Genomic DNA, 23,851 nt, shown 5'->3' with positions numbered 1-23,851 from the left:
CAACCCACCACTGATCAGACATTGATGACCTATCCTAAGGATAGATAATCAATGTTAAAGTACCAGACAATCTCCTTAACTGGTTTGGGGTCTAATACCCCTTTAATACAGAGTGTGGCACAGATGAATGCAGCCTGCTCATTCTCTGCTGGTCAGATGTAGCGATATTAAAAATAATAGCATTGAGGTGACAGATGCATTATTATTCTTATTATCATCTGCCTCTTACAGTGGCACAGGATGGCCACCACACAGGAGACGGATGGCTTCCAGGTGAAGCGTCCCGGAGATGTGAACGTGAAGTGTACTCTGCTCCTTATGCTGGATCATCAGGTAAGACCTGAAAACAGGAAGAAGAAAGAGGGCATGCTAATACAGAATTACGAGCTGAAAGTCCATTGCGTATTACAGTAGCAGCATTTTCGATGAGATTTCCCTGAAATGCCATCCAGACACTGAAGAGAAAATCCTCAGCACATTTCACGTTGTCATGCGGAGGGTATAATGTGAAGACATAGATTTTCACTATGGGTTTTCGGATGCTTATAATGGCTGGTATCAGAAACTGGTTCTTGCAGGTTAAAACAAGTAACAGATATAGGCCAAAATGTGGTGTGGTTAGAAGTAGTAAGACTTCCTCCTGAAATAGACGGCATGTGTTGTGTGGCTCCTGTGGACCTCACCAGTGGTAGTCCATGCTCAAAAGTGTGACACGTGGACTAGATATTGATATGAGTGGGATGTATACAGTTAATGCAAATGTTTTCTTTCTCTTTTCTTCCATATTACGATGGCAGCCTCCTCAGTATAAGTTGGACACCCGCTTGGCGCGCTTGCTGGGTGTTCACACTCAGACCCGTGCCAACATCATGCAGGCTCTGTGGCTGTATATTAAGACTAACAAGCTGCAAGACAGTCATGAGAAGGAATACATCAACTGCAATCGCTACTTCAGACAGGTAGGAGAGTCATCAAATGCTGATCACTGAGAAACCAAAGCCAAGTCCTCACATATGTTAGTACTACTACAGGGGCGTAAGTCTAGAGCTACTTCTCATTCACAAGACTATTGGCATGTATTCTGCATTAGAACCAACATCCTTAAATGGTTTGTCTCAAGTTTGAAAATTATCTTTCCAATCGTTGGGGGTCCAACGAACTGGAGCCCTTAAGATCCCCATGCGAATGGAACAGTGGTCAATAATGTGCACATCCACTCCGTTCATTCTTGTGGGAGTGCACAATGCTTTGCTATTTCTGTAAGTCCAGTTAAGAATGAATGATACTCTGGAACTCTCTACCCCAACACATCAGACTCTAGCCTACCATAGAAACCTTCAAAAAGAACCAGAAGACCCACCTCTTCCGACAAGCCTACAGCCTGCATTGATCCTCAACATACTGAATCACACAACCAGCTCTACCCTCTCCTTTTGCATCCTCACCCATCCCCTGCAGACTGTGAGCCCTCGCGGGCAGGGTCCTCCCTCCTTATGTACCTGTGTGCCTTGATTTTTGCTCATGTTTAATGTATTTGTCTATATTTGCCCCCTTTTTCACATGTAAAGCGCCATGGAATAAATGGCGCTATAAAAATGTATAATAATAATAATGATGTGGATTATCGACCACTGCTCCATTCACATGGGACCCTGAAGAGCCTCAGTTATTGGGATCACTGGGGGTCACAGCAGTCTAGCTCCCAGCGATAACAAAATGATCCCCTATTTAGGGCATAACTTGAAAATACCCCTTTTAAGGTTATTACTCAGCTGAATACACCGTTAGGCCGGTTTCACACGTCAGTGGCTCCGGTACGTGTGGTGACAGTTTTCTCACGTACCGGAGACACTGACTCACGTAGACACATTAAAATAAATGTGTCTCTGCACATGTCCGCGTGTTTTCACGGACCGTGTGTCCGTTTGAAAAACACGGAGACATGTCAGTGTTCGTGGGAGCGCACGGATCACACGGACCCATTAAAGTCAATGGGTCCGTGTAAACACGTACCGCACACGGATGCTGTCCGTGTGCCGCCCGTGTGCCGACTGAGTACCACACGGACGTTGCAGGAGACAGAGCTAGAGTTAAGCGCTCTCCTCCCTGCATGTGGTGCTGAGGCCAGAATTCATTCCTTCTCTCCAGCGAACGAATGAAAAATCAATGTTTTTTTATTTTTTTTGTGGTTAAAATAAAGTTCCTGGTTACATCCCGCCTCCCACCCCCTGAGCGCCCGCCCGCTCGCATTAAAATACTCACTCACTCCACCACGTGACCGCTCATACAGGACAAGCTGCGACGCTGAGAGGAAGCATCGCGGGAGCTGGGTGAGTATTTTAATGCCAGCGGGCGGGCGCACAGGGGGTGGGAGGCGGGATGTAACCAGGAACTTTATTTTAACCACAAAAAAATTAAAAAACATTGATTTTTCATTCCTTCTCTCCAGCGAACGCTGCTGGAGAGAAGGAATGAATTCCGGCTTCAGCACCACACGCTGGGGACAGCGCTTACTGTAGCGCTGTCTCCTGCACGGTCCGTGCACACGGGCGGCACACGGCTGCTGCACGTGTGCCACACTGATGTGCCACGTGACCACACGGACACGGATAACTCCGGTACCGATTTTTCCGGTACCGGAATTATCTGGACGTGTGAGACTGGCCTTAGGGAAAGCAGGGATCAAAGACTCGACCCATCTTTCTCCTTCGCCTCATTGGGGGACACAGACCGTTGGTGTTATGCTGCTTGCCACTAGGAGGACACTAAGTGATACAAAGAAAGTTAGCTCCTCCCCTGCAGTATACACCCTCCTGCTGGCCCTCAGCTAACCAGTTCTTGCTTAGTGTCTGTAGGAGGCACTTGGGTCTGTTTTCAGACCCCAACTTTCTTAATTTTTATTTTTTATTCAACAGAGTGAAGGGGTCGACGGATCCTTTTTTATAGGACCCGCTCTCCCCCGAACCAGCAACAGGCGAGCACGGCGAGTATACCTCCCCGTCCCTCTCCTGCGACGCTGGAGCACGCCAATTTTTACTGGGGCGACGGGTTTCCATCTTTGGTCCCGATCTCCCTTCCCCCTGCAAGACGGCGAGCACATAGAGCCTGCTCTAATGTTCCTCTCTGGGGGCCCGACATACAAGGCCCACATTACATGGCGTTGCATACTTGCGCATTACAGGGATTACAGGGATTACAGAAGAGGATGAGGATGGAGCGCGCAGGGACAGGGGGACCTGCATTACCGGACTGTGAGTACATCAGGAGTTCCCCTCCTGCGCTCTGGATCGCTTTGCGGCCGCGCCGCCGCACACCGCCGGGCAGGCCGGAAATTTAGTCCCCGGCTTTTCAGCCGGAGTAGGCCGCAGTGGCCTCTATGGGGTAGGCGCCGGCGGTACTTGCGGCAGAGCCCCTGGGGAGAGGCGCCGGCGGTCGGGGAACTGCGGCGGTTAGCGTCGCTCCGTTGCGGCCGCCGCGCATCGCCAGGCAGGCCGGAAATTTAGTCCCCGGCTTTTCAGCTGGAGTAGGCCTCAGTGGGCAGATCCCTCCCACGGCCGTAACCCCGCCCCCTATATCGGCGCTTCTCGTCTGGGACGAGAGGCGCCCTGCAGATCTCGGGGGCCATTCTTCCTCACGCTGCCTGCGTGGAAGATGTGGTCCTGGGGGTGCCACTGGCCGGTACGCCAGCGGCAATCATTCGGCGCGCGGCCCGCCGACGCGCTCCACCGGCAGGCTCCATAAATTTAGTCCCCGGCTTTTTCAGCCGGACTAGGCCGCAGTTGAAATCCCCTTCAGGGGCGAAGGTGCCTTCACGGTCCCGATGGGCTGAACTTCGTGGATGTACAGAAGCCCCTCTCCATGGTCCGGGCAGCCCCCACTGTCCCACCACTGTGAAAGCGGATGGCACAAGGAGGCGGATGGTTCCTCTCCACCTCCCTAACAAGAGGGATGATGGATTGAGGTTTATTCCTCTATCCCTGCACCGTCCACGCTGCAATACTCGACATCCGCGGCGGCTCCATGCCGGGACGCGCACCGTTGGTGAGTGGATCCTGCCAGCGATGGGCTTCTGCAGCGGGATATTCACAGGCAGTCTCAGGCTTCCCTGTGGCCCACCTCCCTGAGGTAACGCTCCAGCCGGCTACAAAATTTAGCTCCTGGCTTCGGCCGATGTGTAGGCCGCACCACCAAAAGCGCACTGTGGCGCCTTAAGGCGGCTCTGCCTTTTTTCCTGGCGTTTTTCGCCTGGCACGGAAGCGCTCAATTTTCTCGAGCAACGGGTGACCACCCCTAACTTCTACGCTGGCGCCGGCTGCAGAAATTTACGCCCCGGCGTGGGCCTATTCATGGAAGTCTCGAGGCTCCGCCCACGTCGTGCCTGTGGCTCCGCCCCCTGAATTGGCGCTTCTCGCTCGCTGCGAGATTTTACCTAAACCCGCATGACCAGTATTCCTGGTCTTAAAGTCACGTGACCAGTATTCCCTGGTCTTAAAGGCACGTGACCAGTATTCCCTGGTCTTAAAGGCACGTGACCAGTATTCCCTGGTCTTAAAGGCACGTGACCAGTATTCCCTGGTCTTAAAGGCGCGTGACCAGTATTCCCTGGTCTTAAAGGCGCGTGACCAGAATTCCCGGGTCTTAAAGACACGTGACCAGTAAGTATCCCCTGGTCTTAAACGCACACAGTATTAACTGGTCTTAAAGGCACACGACCAGTATTCCCTGGTCTTAAAGGCACACGACCAGTATACCCTGGTCTTAAAGGCACACGACCAGTATACCCTGGTCTTAAAGGCACACGACCAGTATTCCCTGGTCTTAAAGGCACACGACCAGTATTCCCTGGTCTTAAAGGCACATGACCAATCCGAAACTGGTCATAAACGAGGAGCCCTCTGCCGCTGATCCCAGTTTATCCCAGTGTAATAGTTCCCTCAGTCTAAACTCCCTCGTAGAGCTTTTGCCATCCAGTCCGGATATGCGATTAACTGGACAGAAGCCTCTACGTGGGACGCTATGCCCGGTCTAATTTTTAAGGGCGACAGGCACTTTAAAGGGCGCCGGTCTCCCCACACCATCAACAGACGGGCACAAGAAGGTCGCCTCCAGGTATCCTTTTCTGCATCCAGGCCTAACGCCAGACAACCTGTCCTGTCCACCCGGAGACCTGAACTCTGTGGATGTACAGAGGCACCTTTTTTCGGGCGTCTGAGCACCCCCCTATGCATCACAGAAGATGCAAGAAGGCGAATGTTCCCTCTCCACTTACCTGTTAAGAGGATGGTGGATCGAGGCTCCTAATTTTTAACTCTGCAATGACCTGCTGGAAGCAGCGGCGCATTCTGCCACTCGGCAGATTAACCGGGTACAATCTCCTGTGGTTTACCTACCAGTATCCCTGCCCGATATGTCCTCAATTAAAAATGCCACGATCTGTCAAATAGCAAATCTGGTTTGTTCCGTTTTGCGGCTACGGGTCCAGCCCTCTACCCTCCCTAGCCGCCGCATGGATTGCTAGAGCAACGGTCTCCTGCCTGGAGACCTTAACTACTTTGATTCACACCAGTAACGAAGGATCGTACGTTCCCACAGCCCCGACCAACAGGAAAGGGTTGTCCAGGACAGTCTAGATCTAAGGGATCTTGGTTCCTAAAAGGGGACCGAGAAGTAGGACCGATCCCGGACCTCAAACTTCTAACAATTTTTTCACAAGGTTCTTCTTCTTCGAATGGAGTTCCTCCGCTCAGCCATTATTTCAACAGAAAAAGGTGCAGTTTCTGGCACCCATCGACATTCGGGATGCCTATCCTCTTCAAAAATTTCTTTGCTTTTCCATTCGTGAACAGCATTTAACTCACGACCTTGTCCTTCGGCCTTGCTACCGCACCCAGAGTGTTCGCAAGGGTCATGGCAGCTGTCATCTTGCACCTAGAGGCGTGGCCATCCTGCCCTGTTTGGCCGACTGTTTACCCGCCCTTGCAGGACTACGCTAAGTCGTCTATATCACTTGCGATACCCTCTCACCTGGGCTGGTGGCTAGACTTAGACAACTTCTCATTTCCAGCCCAGCAGATATCCTTTTTGAGGATGATCCGGTACTCTTCCAGAAGGGTGGTAAATCTCCCTCCAGACAAGGTCATGGTTTTTCAACAGGGAGCTCGCGCTCTTGCTCACTCATCCCCTCATTTCTTTCGATTTGCTGGGAGGGTTCTTAAAAAAAAAAAATGGAGACGATAATGGAAGCAGTTTCCTTCGCTCCGTTAGTTTTCAGTAAGTCAAGCAGCCTTTCAGACGATAGTCTCCGAGCTCCTTCTTCATCCAGGGCTTTTCTCCCGGTTCCATGGTTACTAGTAACTTCCAATGCCAGCCCTCTTCTCCCGATCATTGCTCTGGAGATCTGAAAGGTAGTCCTATACTAGGTCCACTACCTTATGGCGGGTCAACCCATCCAAATTCAATTGGACAACGCCACGGCTGTGTCATACGTCAATCATCTAGCGAGTACCCACGTTCAAGCACCATGGCCAAGGTACCTCACATGGGCTGAGATCTATCACTCAGTGATCTTGGCAGTACATATCCCAGGAGTAGAACTCTGGGCTGCGAACATATTTAGCCGTCAGGGTTTCACCTCAAGTGAGTGGGAACTTCACCCGGAAGTCTTCCATCAGACCTGCCTTCACTGGAGCTCTACAGTTGTAGTTCGGATGGCGTCCTGACTGATCGCCTGTGTACTCGAGTTCGTTGTTCGGCCTCGAGATCCAAGAGCCATCGCACTGCATGCTCTGGTTATTCCGTGGTACCAGTTTCCACTTCCAAAAGCTTTTCAGAAGCAGAAAGGGCCCCAGTGATCCTCGGAAATCCGCACTGACCTTGTCAGTTCGCTTGCGGAGCTGGTAGCTTTGTCTTTCTGCAACAAAACTGCAAGTAGGGACCACCTCGCAGCATGTTTTCACATGTAGTTCTTCCCTATTCTATTAGGGAAGGTCGCCCCCTTTTTTTCTCGGCGATATCCTCATCCTGACGAGTCTTCGGTGCTAACGGGTCTTTTCAGACTTTTTTCCCTTATTTCCTTCAAGGCAAGGTTGTCCTCAGGCCTTCCCCGTCCCTAGTTACCAAGGTGGTATTGTATTACTACTGTCATGAGGGCATAGTTCTTCCCTCATCTCTTTTGGCACCAGTCCACAAAATGGAATGAGTTCCCCATATTCCGGACGAAGCGAGTGCTCTGAGTAGGTACGTCTTGAGGACGGCGTCCTTCCGAAGGTTGGACACTGTATCTTGGGTTTCCTAACTGCAAGAGGAAGGCTTCCTGACGTTTACAGGAAGGGTTTGGCCGTCTTCATCGGCCATTTAGCCTGGTGTATTCCTTTCACCATCCAGAAGTCCTTCCGTGTTAGATGACAGCCTATCTCCCTGTCTATCGTGGGTTCTAGGCACCAGGCGTCGACAAGACACGCCTGCAAGCTTGCGGATTCGTCCAGTCCGCATGCATTCTTGAAGCATTATAATTCCCAGACTTCCACAGATGTGACTCTGGGCAGGCGGACTCTGCAGGCCGCGGTGGCGCACTTGTAAGTAGCAGTTGCACAGGGCCTGATCTGACGTTGTCCCCACCCAGGGACTGCTTTGGTACGTCCCACGGTCTGTGTCCCCCAATGAGGCGAAGGAGAAAGAGGGATTTTTGTGTACTCACCGTAAAATCCTTTTCTCCGAGCCAATCATTGGGGGACACAGCTCCCACCCTGGTATTGGCTTATGCTTGTTTTTATAATCCGATATGCTATACTCTCATATATAATATGACATGCTGTAAGCTAATATGTTGTTACTGATCTCCTACTGCTTTTTGCACCGAACTGGTTAGCTGAGGGCCAGCAGGAGGGTGTATACTGCAGGGGAGGAGCTAACTTTCTTTGTATCACTTAGTGTCCTCCTAGTGGCAAGCAGCATAACACCCACGGTCTGTGTCCCCCAATGATTGGCTCGGAGAAAAGGATTTTACGGTGAGTACACAAAAATCCCTCTTTTCTCCAGGGAATAATCTGCCGCCAGAACTATCTGGCAGCTGCTTACTCTGTTCTTATTGAAAACACATGCTGAGCTGAACGTTCATGTGTATGGGGGACTGGAAGAGATTGTTGTCAGCCAAACAAGCATTGAGCCCGACAGGTATTACATGTGTATGGCCATTTTAGGATTATTTATCTACTACTCTCCTCCTTATGTCTCTTCTCCTGCTTCCTCGTCTGATCTTTTCCTACAGATATTTAACTGCATCCGAATGAGATTCTCAGACATTCCCATGAAGTTAGCCAGTCTCTTGCAGCACCCAGACCCTATAATAATTAATCACAGCATTAGGTAAGTGCACTTATGACAAATGGGATAATCCTTTCTAATAAAAAAAAATAACCTAATACACAAGCTTACTTTTATTTTATTCACCGTTTTGCCTAGTGTTGACCCAAACGATCAGAAGAAGACGGCCTGTTATGACATTGAGGTTGAAGTGGATGACCCTCTAAAGTCCCAAATGAGCAACTTTCTTGCATCTACTACAAACCAGCAGGAGATCGCCAGCCTAGATACCAAGGTCAGACTCATCAATCTTTGCCAAAATCCATATACCAACCTGTTCTCTTCCGTCTATTAATTGCACTCTTGGATGCTTGACTTTTAAATGTATTTTCTGACTTTTACCCCTTTCAGATTCACGAGACAATCGAATCCATCAACCAGCTGAAGACACAGCGAGACTTCATGCTAAGCTTCAGCAATGATCCACAGGAATTTATCCAAGACTGGCTGAAATCTCAAAGCAGAGACCTCAAGGTAATGTTAAAATCTATTCACTTTCATTGGTTTTAGGCATGACGAAAGCCCCGTATATATAAATTAGACGAACTTCGGCCAAACCTGCCAATGTCGATGGGTTTGGCCAACAGTAAAATGTGTTTGGGGACTCTTTACAGATTATTATCTGGGAAGTTAAGGAGTGAAGGATCCGACGTACGATTCTTTTGCTCTCTCTAAGTCAACCTGACACCAGACATTTCTGGTAGTGGCCCTCTCAAACAGCACAGAAGCACTTGGCCAAGTGAGTGCTCATGTACAAACAATAAGGGAAACTATCATTCAGCTAACAGATATGTAAGGTGAATTTTTATACATTAAAGGGGTTGTCCATCAGTATCAGATCCATGGGGGTCTGACACCAAGGGTATCCCACCTATCAGCTCTGGTGGCGCCTGGATGTAAATACTGTAGTCAGTAGAGCTGTACTATTCATCACTAATCATGATCTCTTATCAATCAATATCATTATGATGGAAAACAAAAAAAAACAACTGATAGAGGTGATTTATTACATTCTTGTTTTATTGATTATTTTAGATCATGACGGATATGATGGGAAATCCAGATGAGGAAAGACATTCAGAGTTTTACCAGCAGCCGTGGGCTCAAGAAGCTGTGGGAAGACACATCTACTTTAAGGTCAGTTTTTACAATTAAAAGATATCAACTCCTATCCCATTCATCACATCCCCTGTAACGGTGAAAGTGATTAATAAATGCAGTTATGGAATAATGAAGAAGACTGAAGCTGGCCTTAGATATTAGACAGCAGGTGGCCAGACGATCGCTTGGCTAGCAACTATCTTGCCCAAATTTCATACACACAACCTCTCAGCTCGTCCGAGTTCTCCTTTGTTTTCAGTGGAAGCCCTATGGCTGCCTCTTAGCTCCAGGGATAACAAAAGGATTTTGTGTTGAAATTCAATAGGCCGGATTATTCTCTGCCACAACATCATCATCTATTCACATCGCATTAAGTGGTTGGCTGTTCCTGTCGAAATTGGCAGGTTCGGCCTACTTTAACTAATGTGTATGGGTGCCTTAAGGGTGTGATGCCCTCTGTATAAAAATGGTGCACATGCAGAAAGCAGGCTCCGTTGTACCCTGAGGTTATTTGTACATGGTAAATGGTACCACCCCAATTACTAGCAATCTAGCTAGAGAAGATCAGGTCTCCTTTAGTCAGAGCCAGCTGGGAACCAAGAGGAGAAGACAACAGTGGTTTATTATAGATTCTGTCTTCCCTTTTTCAGGCTACTTATCGCAGCGAGAGCTGTGTAGCGTATACAAGCATTAACGAGGGCTGTGTAGTGAAGGACTTGTGGTATTGATGTGCAATACAGTATGGGGCATGTTTTTTGCAATGATTCATTATGGTAAATGGGCGTCACAGCATCCATCTGTACTGTACCTCATAAGCATATATTGCAGCATTCAAAAATGCAGTTTTATATTAGCCTTATAGCTGCTAAAATGTAGCAAGGCAAAAAAAATGGCGGATCATCAAGGAAGACCAGTAACACAAGGTCAGAAGTGACCAATTTTAACTCTTATTTTATTCCCACTGCTCCCTTGAGTGCTGTTTGTTTTTAAATCTACCATACAGGGGATTTTTTTTATTTAAAGCAAATTTTTATGGTCTTTGCCAAGGGGGCGATGCTCACAGGATTCCCTAGGGGGGGAACTCTTCAGGCTGTTCAGCATAATTACCCTGTGAACAATGCCCCCTAGGAAAGACAATACAAGTTTGCATATTGGGGCTACTACATATAAAGGTCCATATGTCTGAACTCCAAGGCTGGAATAAAAAAAACACAATACTCTGACGAGCAATGGGGGTAAAATAAGGGTAAAACAATTTTCCACTTAATAGATTTTCCTTCAGGCCCTAGAGCTGGTCATTGAGAATTTAGAAAGTGCCACCCTTTAGATAGTTGTCAGGGGCTGTTCTTTTTTCATTAGCCACGTCTCCACCATCACACCATAAATCTGCATGATCAATTTGGCCAAATGTGAATGTTTATTTCAATGGCAAAACACAGAGGATCAGCATATAGAAATCCGTACAGGCCTTGGCTGAGTGTGCATATTATTTCCTAAGTATTTTGCTTATCTCCTTCGGAAATTAATTTAACTATTTTTTCCCTTTTAGGTCCAGCAAAAGCGACAGGAACTTGAGCAGGTTCTGGGGATTCGTCTCACCTAAACCTTCTCCAGAACAAGCTTTCTATACATTCCATGTGCCTTGTTTTTATTGTCTTTTATCTGTAAATGTAAATCTTTTGTTATGTACCCAGTCACCTTGGAATGACTGTGTGACAGCTCTCAGGTACGATAGGGATGTGCTGCCTTCAATTTATTTTTATAAATGCTTTGCTAAAGACCAATGTGTTTCCCAAACTCTGGTCCTCACAGACCCCACAGGTCATGTTTTCAAGATTTCCATAGTGTTGCACAGGTGAGAGAATTCCTGAGGGCTTGATGAAACTTCCACCACCTGTACAATACTAAGGAAATCCTGAGAACATGACCTGTGGGGTCCGTGAGGACTGGAGTTTGGGAAACACTGCTTTAGACAATCAGCAATGCCAAAGCTTAAATCAAAGTCATACATTAGTTTTATCCAAATATTTCCACATAGAGCAATAGTCATCTGGTGGGTAGCGTCGACATACACACCGCACAGATTGACTACTAGAAGGTTAGGCTGGCACTGGGTCTGAGGGTGTATCACTACAACAGCTAGTAGGAATGTGATTTGCTACTGAAACCACATAATATAGTCAGAACTCACTCAAACAATACATTCAATGATTATTCAGTTTTTCTAAAAATATAGTTTAAAGTGATATTCGGAGCAGGAATATTTGGCATTACATGCAGCTTTAAAAAGAAAAAAAAAAAATCTTCAGGAAGGAAAGTGATTGACGTAGCATAAGTGCTGCATGGCCAGAATTGTGCCGTCATGCCGGAAACAGTGCTGCAAAAAAAAAACTCCCAAAACCTTAAAATTTATCATTCCTAGTTTCATAGAAGAGCTGCATCAAGTGGCTCTATTACATACCAAACCATTGGACGCCCACCCATCATGGGTTGTGTTGCATCAAGTATGGGTCAGTGCAGAACAGTATGGGGACACCTAGGGTTCATTCAGAAGAGCTACAGAAATGCTGCGGCCATTAGAAAGCAGTATGTGGTTCCATTCAAACCATCTTGGATCACTGAAGGTCCCACTAGTGATCAAAGTTTAGAACAGCGGAACCATGGGAGATCCAGTTGGAATAAAACCCAACGCATAGACATATCATAGTGCACTAAGCTGGTGATCCAAATATTCAAAATACTATGTGCATCGTCTTTCTATGCCTAAATAAGGAATCAAAACATTTTTAAGCTTTAGGCAATCTGTGTATCATGGTCCCCGATGCACAGACAGTCCACACGTCTCCTGACCCAAACGTGACAGCCTCATAGGGCTGCCAGTGTTTTCCTGAAGAGGCATTGCTATGGGAAAACTAAGCGGCATATAAAAGACGGTGCGAGCAGCCTTAGTGAAAGGGCATTGTGCTGAGAGTAGTAGTTCTCATGCAATAGTCTGTATACATGGGCTGAAATGCCAAACACAGGTGACATTTTAGATCTTCACATTACCAAAGCTCAGGATTAACCCGGTGGAGATTCGCAAAACTTCATTGTAAGGTTGGAGTTTCTTTCTTCCTGCTTGTAGATAGAGCAACATCCAAGTCAGTTTCTTACTAGTCAGTTTTCATGTATATTCATTAGATCAAACATATGTACCATTTGCACTATATTCTGGTGGAGGACGCTGGGTACAAGGGTTTTGGTTTAGTAGTAGTTTGAGGATATTGTCAAATGTTATGTTTTCCTCTTTCTAGGGGACTTAATATGCAAATTGCTAATATATAAGATCTTTGCACTACTTAGTCTAAGGTAAATCACCAGCAGCAATGTTTGTAAGAATATATTTGTTCCTTTTTCTGCTGGTGCGTCGTATCATTTCCTGTGTATAAAACATGACATCCCACAGCCAGCATAACTGAGGATGCATGGGATCGATGCTGTGAATTTGCCTTGCAAAATGTAAACAATTGTGCAATTTGGAGCCATATTGTTATTTTCTCAGGGCACGTCCTATGGATGGATGCAGATATGGGTTGGTCTTCCAGTTCTAATAGGAATTCTTACAAACCTTGTGATAGTTTATTCAGGAAAAGTTTTGATATAGGAACAAGGTATTTGCTTGAATGTATGTTAGGATAGGCCACACTAGGGTCTGCACTGGCAGGAGCCACTCCTCACCCACCTACTCATTACCTGGATTATTGGATGAGGGCTATGGCGAAAGCCACACAGGCGTAAGTTGTAGACAAAGGTGTAAAATATTTACCCCTCCAAGTTATCAAAGCAGTTTGGCATAAATCACTTTGCAAGTCTCAACATTTTTGTGCAACTTGGAGATGTGCAGACGTTGTGACAATTTGGCGTTTCCATCAGCTCTGCGAAAACGAACAAACCACAATCCATGTAATCCATGACTAGCTGTGGTGTTCCTTATGCCAGAAACTTTACCCCAGTCACAGGCGTCAATCTATTAATGACTCCAAAACGCCCCCTCATCAAGAAGGCCAAGAAAAATCGCTGGTCTGAATGGATCGAGGCCATAGTTGTGACACAGATTTTACATAAATCACTGAAGAATATTTTTTTTCCCCCTTTATTCTTCCACAACAGTCCAGCCCCTTGTCTCTGGCTATGTTCACACTTAGCAGATTTATTGTAATAAATATTACTACATCTGAATGGAGGGTGTACAAAATCCATTCACAAGCTACAGTAATCGCTCCACTCACATGTATGGCTCAGATGTTTAGCCGCAGAGATTTCTGCAGCATGTGAACATATCTTACAAATGGCACTGTATAGACAATTGCACATTCTGTTCCCCTCAGGGGGCAAGAGGTGAAAATTAAAAAAATAAAAAATCCATCCACTGTCTGAACTTACCAGATAGCAATGTAGCATTTTTTTTTTTTTTTTTACATAAATACTTAAAAGGATAGGTAAAGAATTTGAGATTAGCGGGGGTGGACACCCACACCGGTCAGCAGATGTCTGCATTGTATGGGGTGGAGCACCACAGCCATTCAGGTGAGTGCGAGAGAATGTGCAGTACTCGGTAGTGGCCGCTAAAAGTAGAAGTTCCTTCCATGTCATTGAGGGGATATTTTATATCATACACGGAACCTGTCCACAGTTTACACCATGCAAAACTACTGACAGGAATGGATCAAACTTTGTAGGTTATTAACCAGTTTTACACATGGGTCTCCTGACCAGAACTCAACAGCCCTGTGGACATATACAAAGCTGTCCTGTCCATGGAAGGTCTGTGATACACGGATGGGGGAACTGGTTTCGTTTGCATCATTCTGGCACTGGAGGCAGTCACTAATAATGTATTCTCCCGTCTGTAAGAGCACTGTACAGCTCCTGTACTCGATTGATGGCTGTAGTGTCCAATCAGTAGCCCACCACAGGCATTACCTCAAGGGGGAAGGCACGTGAAGCATTCACGACCAAGGCTGAAATGAAACTTCTGCTGTAGCCACGTCTCCTACCCATCCTGACAGTTTCCCCATAAACAGACACATATGGGTTATTCAGTGCTCGGGGTAATACAGGTTATTACTCCAGTAGTGATAGCACATAAATGGACACGTGCTTAAAGGGGTTGGCTATTATTTTATAGATGTCCTATTATAGATCATCAATATCTAATAAGTTGGGGTTCAATGCCCGGCACCCCGAGAACTTCCTGACAGCGCCAGTAACCGCTGATCAACAGGGATCCTGGGTGTTGCATCCCCACCTATTATATTGATGGTCCATCAATAATAAAGTATTGGTCAACCCTTTTTAATGAATAACTGCATTTGAAAGTCTGATCCCCCTGTATGGCCACTGCAGTCTATGGCAGATAGGCTTGTGGTAAAATGGCTGCAGTCGTTCCTCATGATCTGTTAGTGATGCGCAGCTTACAGCGCTGCGGGAGAGGGATCTGAATGTTTCCTTGCTAAAAGATTTCTGTTGTTGAATGGTTCAGAAATAACAATAAAAAAAGCTTTTCTTTTTTAAATTTGTTCTGTTCTTTATTAAAAACAGATGACAGATTCAGTTCCAGTAATATTACAAAAACAAATCCAGATCTAGATCGCTAGTAATTGAAAAGACATCTCACAATCCAACTTGCTGCTATGTGATCATCAATTACACAGCCGAAACACAGAATGAGGGCTTTTACATGCATGTCAGGGTAACGGGATCGGCAATTGGTGGCGTCCTGTGACAGGAGCTGTTCCCCCTGGCAGGTTACAGTAAGATGGAGACAATAACAGCTCAGTTCTCGGTGTTTGCCCTCGGGTGCCCTGACTACACAAGGGAGGCTGGAAACAGGAGCAGCAGCTGTACATCGCACACAATGGGGCTGACAATAGCTCGGATGGCGTGTTCATTTCCATAATTTCTTTATAGACATGTTCTTCTCGCTGTCCTTCTGCATCACCTGAAAATAGCAGCAATATGTTAATACCCATTTCACTTTATGTACATAAATTAATACTTGGGTACAGTCTGTATTGTTCCTATATTCGTTGTATAGATGTAGCACAAAGCATCTCCTGTCTGGAAAACTCAGCACAGAACTAAACAGGCTAAGGGTGTGTGCCCACGATCCGGAGTTGCTGCGAGTTTGATATCGGTGGGCGTTGGGAAATGTGGCGTACGGGAGACCAGATCACCCCGCCGTCGCTCGGAGGCCCTTTTAATAATGGCCTCAGTCCACGGACGGTAGTAGGCTGGTAGCGGCCCCCCTGGAGTCCTGTTTGCGAATGCAACCCAAAGGAGGTGGTACACTCCATCTAATGCTAAATACTGGTGCAAAACCGATAGCGGACAAGAACCATGAGGGAAAGTTGAAAAAGAACTTACCAGACCGCAGCATATCAATTTATCTTGCCGAGATGTCAGTCTCCGCAAAACAAATTTCACTGATAGAATGTATTGGCCGCGGTGAATCCGTACGGTTCAGTGAACACATGAGGATTCACCAGAAGTCAATAGACGGAAGTACTTTGGACGCGGCAAACATGCGCTGCGTCCAACGTGCTGCTACTTCCGGATCGTGTGCATCCGACCTTAAAGGGCAGGGAAAGCTAGCGTATTTGCTGGCAGAGTGCCATTCCACAAAACATCAGATCACTCTGGGATTAGCGTACTGTTAGTCTATGTGGCCATACACATGCCCCATTTTTATTTCCCCTCAGACACACTGTCTTAGGAAAAAAAATAGCAGCACTTAACGATGCAAGTCAATGAGTACGTGGAAAACAAACTGTAGTCGGATGACATCTGAGTGCAGTCCAATTTTAGCGCACTCACAAAATAGAGAAGATGTAGAATCCACACCCCACAACACCCATCTACTCATCCAAGAGAATTGGTTCACACTGTGATCAGTGTCATTGGCATAATCGGCCAGATTCTCTCCGATGAAGGATCTACAGCCATCTACACCTGCGTGACCAATAGCCAGATTGCGATTCACGTGCCCATGGTTTAGTCAACATAAATCTCCCCTCTCTGATCTCTCTGACTGACCAGTCTCTACCTATACACAAAGACCAGGGAGGGGAGATTCATGCTAAACAAACCAAGGGCAGCAAGAATTGGACAACAACTTCTGACAAGCTGCATTTCAGGGAAAACCGCAAAAGCTGTCCGGGGACTAAGCATCTTAGATGATTAGTTCAAGCCCATTCCCCGGCCACATTTAGAAATGCTGCATCGTTTCACACTAAAAACATACACAGTTGTAATAACTGGGCTGGTTTCTGATGTCAGAAGAAGGGAGACATAGAAGAAATCTATTTCCAGTAACAAAAGACCAAGAGGCCTGTTAACCATCCTTAGTAGTGATGAGCGAATATACTCGTTGCTCGGGTTTTTCCGGGCACGCTCAGGTGGTCTCCGAGTATTTGTGACTGCTCGGAAATTTAGTTTTTGTTGACGCAGCTGCATGATTTACAGGTGCTAGCCAGGCTAAGTAAATGTGGGGGTTGCCTGGTTGCTAGGGAATCCCCACATGTAGTCAAGCTGGCTAGTAGCCGCAAATCATGCAGCTGTGGCAAGTAAAACTAAATCTCTGAGCAGTCATAAATACTCGGAGACCACCTGAGCGTGCTCGGGAACACTCAAGCAATGAGTACACTCGCTCATCACGAATCCTTAGTATCCAAACATAAAATATTTTACAGAGATAAGGATCTGGTTCCTGAAGCTCCCACCATCCTTTACCCCCCAAGGTGGTTTGCACGTTAATGACCAGGCCAAATTTTCACAATTCTGCTCAGTGTCAACTTTGAGTTAATAACTCGAACGCTTCAAAGGATCTCGGTGATTCTGAGATTGTTTTTTCATGACATATTGTACTTTATCATAGGAGGTAACAATTCTTCGATGCGACTACATCACATTTGAATTGACTTTGAGGGGTCTATATCACAGAACATAAGCAGACTGACACCATTCTAAAAACTGCACCCCTATTAACCCTTTAGATGCTTCATAGGAATTTTTGGAATGTGGGAAAAAAAGAACATTAACTTTTCACAAAATTTATCTTAAGATCCCTTTTTTTTTTATTTTCACAAGGGTAACAGGGAAAAAAAAAATTGGACTCCCAGTCTGTGGGAGAAAACTACTGATTGGGCGCACGGCAGGATTTGGAACGGTAGGAGCGTCACTTGACTTTAAATGTACAATGTGCAGGAATCATGAGCAGACGCCATGTCCCATTTTACAAACGACCCCCCCAATGAATTAATCTGAGGTTGCAGTGATCATATCGATAGCACATGTGCATCACAAAATTTTATACCATTGAACGGTGGAGAAAGAATAAGCTACATTTTTAAATCACTAAAATGTTGTAATAGCCCCAAGGGAGTGTAGATTTTTTGGGGGTGAGGAGCCATTCGGCTTTCCCAGAACCTTTGTGCTACCAGTAACATGGCAGCCCCCTATATTTCCGTTAACAGATGACGGACCTGAGTTGAGACTTGCTTTTTTTGTGGATTGAGTTGAAGCTTTTATTGGGAACATTTTACATCACAATGTGGATCACGTTTATCGGGCGCTCTATGCTGAGCACTTACATTGGGGTTTCCATGTAAGTTTCTGAGTGACGTGAATCAGATGAAACCCCCCGAGGGATCCATTCACTATAATGAGGCAGCAGAGTTGCTCTTGACTGATTGGCCTCTGATCAGCGGTGTCCTATTCAGAATCGCAAACAACTGTGGCCAACTGCACTTCTATGCATGCTGCCGCATCACAGGTCAGAAGGCACATACAGTGCCTCAATCTGTCTCATTATAGGGAATCTTCCGCCGGGGATTCCGTCTGAATCACGTATTTCAGAGATTTACACGAAAACCCTAGTGTAAGAGCTCCGCGTAGAACGCAGAATAAATATGCGCCGAGCCTTAGGCTGTGTGCACACGTTGCGGATTTTTCACTATAAGAAAAATGCATACATATGCATCCTATCATTTAGAATGCATTCTGCAATTTTTGTGCACATGATGCGTTTTTTTTCGGCGAAAAAAAAAGCATCGCGGTAAAAAACAGCATGTTCATTAATTTTGTGGATTTTTGCGTTTTTCCAGCTATTTAATGCATTGGGAAGCTCCGGGAAAAGAACGCATGCGGATTTCTTGCAGAAAATGTCCGGTTTTGCTCAGGAAATTTCTCCAAGAAATCCTGAACGTGTGCACATAGCCTTACTGCGATCTTTGGGAGGCAGAATGAAAAATCAACAGCCGGAAAAGAATTGATTTTTTTTGCGCCGTTCCTCATGCAGTGTAAGTGAAAAGGCAACTTTATTCTTCGGGTCAGTGCGATTACAGCGATTCCAGTTTTAAATCTTATGTTTGGCTGCTGTCACTAAAAAACGCTATTTTTGCAAATTTGACAACTGTAATTTTTCCATATTTCGGCCGACAGTCATATGAGGGCTTGTTTTTTGTGGGATGAGTTGACTTTATTGGTACCATTTTCGGGCACATGAAATTTTTTGATCGCTTTTTATTCTGATTTTTCGGAGGCAGAATGAACAAAAAACAGCCATTCAGGAATTGTTTTTTGGGGATTTTTATGCCGTTCCACGTGTGATGAAATTGATAGGGCAGCTTTACTCTTCGGGTCAGTACGATTACAGCGATACCACATTTATATCGTTTTTATGTTTTTGCGCCTTTACAGAATGGAAACTATTTTAAAGAAAAGGGAGATTTGTGTACTCACCGTAAAATCTCTCTTAGCCTCTAATTGGGGGACACAGGACCATGGGTATTATGCTGCTGTCCACTAGGAGGCGACACTATGCATAATCTGAAAAAGATTAACTGTGGCTCCTCCTGTGCAGTATACACCCCTGGACGGCATCAGCCTTCTCCAGTTTTGTGCAAAAGCAGTAGGAGGAACGTAACATGAATAACATAATTATGCCTGTAAGAAGGCAACTATGTACAAGCTCAAGAAAACAATATGAGAACTCAGTTACAAAGGCCCGGAAAGGGCAACAGGGTGGGAGCTGGGTCCCCCAATTAGAGGCTAAGAGAAAGAGATTTTACGGTGAGTACACAAAAATCTCCTTCACTCTGTCGCCTCATTGGGGGACACAGGACCATCGGACGTCCTAAATCAGTCCCTGGGTAGGAAGCAATGGACGAATATTGTGCAGACAGGCCCCTATACTTAGGGCACCGCCGCCTGCAGGACACATCTACCCAGGCTCGCGTCCGCTGAGGACTGGGTATGAACCCTGTAGTGTTTAGTAAACGTGTGTAAGCTAGTCCAAGTGGCCGCCTTACACACTACTTGTGCCGAAGCCTGGTGCCGAATGGCCCAGGAGGCCCCTACCGCCCGTGTAGAGTGTGCCGTAATACCGGCTGGAAGAGGAGAATTCTTAAGGCGGTAGGCCTCTTGTATGGTGGATTTGATCCACCAGGCAAGGGTAGCTTTGGAAGCTGGCAGACCCTTGTGGCCGCCTTCCGGAAGGAGGAAAAGAGAATCAGACCTCCGGAAGGACGCAGTCCTAGACACGTATATACGCAATGCCCTGACAAGGTCAAGCGTATGCAGAGCCTTCTCCACTCTATGAACCGGAACCGGACAAAGGGATGGTAGTGAAATTTCCTCATTGAGGTGGAAGTCAGACACAACCTTCGGAAGGAAGGATGGGACCGTACGAAGAACTACCTTGTCCTGGTGAAAAGCCAGGAAGGGCCGTCAGCAGGAGAGTGCTGTCAGTTCAGACACCCTGCGTAGCGAGGTGATTGCCACCAGGAAAACCACCTTCTGGGAAAGAAGGCGGAGCGGGACCTCCTTAAGGGGTTCGAAGGGTGGTTCCTGCAATGCTGTCAGGACCAGGTTGAGGTCCCACGTTTCTAGTGGTCGTCTGTAGGGGGGAACCAATCGGGAAACCCCCTGAAGGAAAGTCCTTACTTGCGGCTTGGTAGCAATGCGCCTTTGAAAAAGCACTGAGAGGGCTGACACCTGGCTCTTAAGCGAGCCCAATGACAGCCTGGCCTCCAGACCCGATTGGAGAAAACCAAGTACTTTGGGTAGGGAATAAGGGAGTGGAATCTGGCCACGAGATTCGCACCAGGTAAAGAAAGCTTTCCAGGTACGGTAATAAATCTTGGCAGAGGCTGGTTTCCGTGCTCGGATCATGGTTCCAATGACGTCCGTCGAGAGCCCTGCCTGGGTTAGAACCCAGGTCTCAAGGGCCACGCCGTCAAATTGAGAGCCCCTGAGTTCTGGTGGTAGAACGGGCCTTGTGATAGAAGATCGTGGCGGTCGGGGAGACGCCAGGGGGCGTCTGCTGTGAGTTGTACGATGTCGGCGTACCATGTGCATCTGGGCCAGTCCGGTACAATTAGGATGGTTGGAACTCCCTCTTGTTTGATCTTCCTCACCACTCTGGATATCAGGGGGAGAGGTGGAAAAATATACAGAAGCTGGAACTGGGTCCAGTCCTGAACCAGAGCGTCTGCTACGAGCGACCGCAGATCGTGTGTTCTGGCCATGAAGTTGGAGACCTTGGCATTGAAGTGGGATGCCATTAGGTCCACATCCGGGGTCCCCCAGAGGAGACAGATCTGTTGAAAAATTTCAGGATGGAGAGACCACTCTCCCGAGTCTATTCCTTGTCGGCTGAGGAAGTCTGCTTCCCAGTTGTCCACACCCGGAATGTGGACCGCCGAAAGAACCGACCCTGTGTCCTCCGCCCAGCGGAGGATATGTGACACTTCTCGCATCGCCTGGGTACTGCGGGTCCCCCCTTGGTGATTCACATATGCCACAGCCGTGGCATTGTCCGACTGTATTCTGATGTGAGAGGCTGCCAGTAAGTGATGGAAGGCCCTCAATGCCAGAAGGATGGCACGGATTTCCAGGATGTTGATGGGCACGGTCGCTTCCACTGGGGACCACTTGCCCTGTGCCCTGTGGTGTAGGTGCACCACACCCCAACCCGTCAGGCTCGCGTCGGTGGTCAGAACCTTCCATTGACCTGTGAGAAAGGATTTCCCCTTTGCTAGCGAGGTTGGCTTGAGCCACCAGTGCAGGGACCTCCTGGTTGACGACGTTAGCTGGAACTCCCTGTCGAGAGAAAAGGGATTCCTGTCCCAGGACTTGAGAATGGCTAGTTGGCGAGGTCTGAGGTGAAACTGGGCAAATGGGACAGCTTCTATTGCTGCTGCCATCTTGCCGAGGACTCTCATGGCAAACCGGAGAGATCGAGGGGGTTTGCGGAGGAGGGTGCGAACTGCCGGTCGGAGAGCCAGTGCCTTGTCCTTGGGAAGGAGCACTAGACCCCTGGAGGTGTTGAATAACATTCCCAGGAAGGTCAGGGACTGACTCGGGGTTGGTGATGACTTTTGTAAGTTGATTAACCAGCCCATGCGACAGAGTATCGGTTGTGATTGAGACGCTAAGCTCGCAGTCCTTGAAGGTGGGAGCCTTGATGAGTAGATCGTCCAGGTATGGAACGACTACTATGCCTCTGGAGTGCAGGACGTCCATGGTGGCTGCCATGACCTTGGTGAACACTCTGGGAGCCGTGGCGAGTCCGAAAGGGAGAGCCACGAATTGGTAGTGGTCCTGGCCTATTGCGAACCTGAGAAACCTCTGATGGGCCAGTGCAATGGGTATATGCAGGTATGCGTCTTGTATGTCTATGGAGGCGAGATATTCTCCATTCTCCATGGACGCAATGATGGACCGAAGGGACTCGATGCGGAAATGACGGACCCGTACATATTTGTTGAGCTGTTTTAGGTCTAGTATGGGCCGTACGCGGCCTCCTTTCTTGGGAACTACGAACAGATTGGGGTAGAACCCTCGGAAACAGTCGGTCGTGGGGACCGGTACTATGACTCCTGCTTGGAAAAGAGAGGAGACCGCTTGGTGGTAGGCACGAGCTTTGGCTGGCGGTTTTGGGGGGACAGAGAGGAAGATTCGGTCCGGTGGGTTGGAGGTGAAGTCTATTTTGTATCCGGAAGACACTAGTTCCATGACCCACCTGTCTTCTGTAATAGGCAGCCAGACTTGATGAAAGAGCAAAAGTCGGCCGCCTACTGGTGTGGTGTCTTCTGGAGTCCGTGAGTCATGATGAGGAGAAAGTCTGAGATTTTCCTCCTCTGGGCTTAGGCTGGCCTGCTTTTGACTGCCAGGTCTTGTCCGACCTTTGCGTCGATCGTGAGTTGTCCCTGCGTGGGGAACGGTTACGATTTTGTGCTGGACACGAGACGGACCAGCCGGAGGAATTCCAAAAGGATCGGAATCGAGTTTGGTTACGCTTCTTGTAAGTGCGTTTAGGTTTCAGTTGGGGAAGAGAAGTACTCTTACCCCTGGTGGCGTTGGATATCATAGTGTCCAACTGTTCACCGAAAAGTCTCCCACTGAGGTAGGGGAGGTGCGTGAGGGACTTCTTTGAGGCTGCGTCCGCTTTCCATTCCCGCAGCCAGAGGATACGCCGAATCGTGATGCAATCCCCGCTACTCCCCTTGCTGAATCCAGAGCTGCATGGAGCATGTAGTCTGCTACAACTGCTATTTGAACCGCTTGGTCCGACAGCTCAGGAGCGGATGCTTGGAGAGCTTGTAAGTCTTTGCCCAGGCCAGAATGGCCTTGACAGCCCAAACTGAGGCGAACGCGGGAGCCAGGGATGCCCCTGCTGCCTCGAAAATTGAACGAGCCATGCGTTCTACCTGCCGGTCTGCTGCATCCCTGAGGGTTGAGCTATCTGGCAGTGAAAGGAGGGTCTGTGCTGCTAGCCTAGAGACTGGGGGGTCCACTTCAGGTGGATCTGTCCATTCCTTGGTGTCCTTCTGTGGGAAGGGGTACCTCGCCTCCAGATATTTGCGATCAGCAAATTTTTTCTCAGGCTGTGAGAGCTGCTTTTTAAGGATCGCCTTAAACTCTGGGTGGTTAGAGAAAACCTTAGGCGGCTTCAGAGGTCCTTCAAAGGAAATCTTATGTTCTGGGGCCTCTGGTGGCGGATCAGAAATGTCCAGCACCCGATGGATGGATGAAATTATGTCCTCAACTAGCGCTGTATTGCTAGGAGGGATTGGGATCAGGGACCCCTCAGTTTCTCTGTCTGAGTCAGAGTCGCAGATGCCTTCCGAATCCTGTGTATCACTGAGGCGTCCTCTGCTGAGTGGGCTGGGGAGGAGGCCTTCTCTGGTCAGGGATTGCGGAGATCTGCATTGTCTGTCCCTGGAATGGGACGGCCTAGATGACCTGGAGCTACGGTGTCTCTCCCTGGAGGGGGATGACCGTGTGCTATGAGATGACGCAGATGGACTTGATCTATGGGTCCGCTTGCGTCCTGACCTAGACGTGG

The 23,851-nt window shown here is 47.6% G+C and overlaps 2 protein-coding genes across 2 annotated transcripts in view; one reads left to right on the top strand and one right to left on the bottom strand.

Annotated features, from left to right (window-relative positions):
* Window positions 1-11,745, top strand: part of SMARCD2 (SWI/SNF related BAF chromatin remodeling complex subunit D2) — a 48,839-nt gene extending 37,094 nt beyond the window's left edge. The window contains exons 8-14 of the mRNA XM_077252710.1: window positions 232-333; window positions 798-959; window positions 8,267-8,364; window positions 8,461-8,596; window positions 8,713-8,835; window positions 9,397-9,498; window positions 11,012-11,745. Of these exons, the coding sequence (XP_077108825.1) occupies window positions 232-333; window positions 798-959; window positions 8,267-8,364; window positions 8,461-8,596; window positions 8,713-8,835; window positions 9,397-9,498; window positions 11,012-11,065 (777 nt within the window). The 3' untranslated portion in view covers window positions 11,066-11,745. The remainder of the gene's footprint in view (window positions 1-231; window positions 334-797; window positions 960-8,266; window positions 8,365-8,460; window positions 8,597-8,712; window positions 8,836-9,396; window positions 9,499-11,011) is intronic.
* Window positions 11,746-15,002: 3,257 nt separating this feature from the next.
* The window catches only part of PSMC5 (proteasome 26S subunit, ATPase 5), a 28,333-nt gene continuing 19,484 nt past the window's right edge, over window positions 15,003-23,851 (bottom strand). Inside the window, exon 12 of the mRNA XM_077252708.1 lies at window positions 15,003-15,442. Coding sequence (XP_077108823.1) covers window positions 15,389-15,442 — 54 coding nt within the window. The 3' untranslated portion in view covers window positions 15,003-15,388. The remainder of the gene's footprint in view (window positions 15,443-23,851) is intronic.

Source organism: Ranitomeya variabilis, chromosome 4 (assembly GCF_051348905.1).
Source record: "Ranitomeya variabilis isolate aRanVar5 chromosome 4, aRanVar5.hap1, whole genome shotgun sequence".
NCBI classification, from domain to species: Eukaryota; Metazoa; Chordata; class Amphibia; order Anura; family Dendrobatidae; genus Ranitomeya; species Ranitomeya variabilis.
Note: the sequence above shows the minus strand (reverse complement) of the source record. Positions and strands in the feature narration are given on the sequence as shown.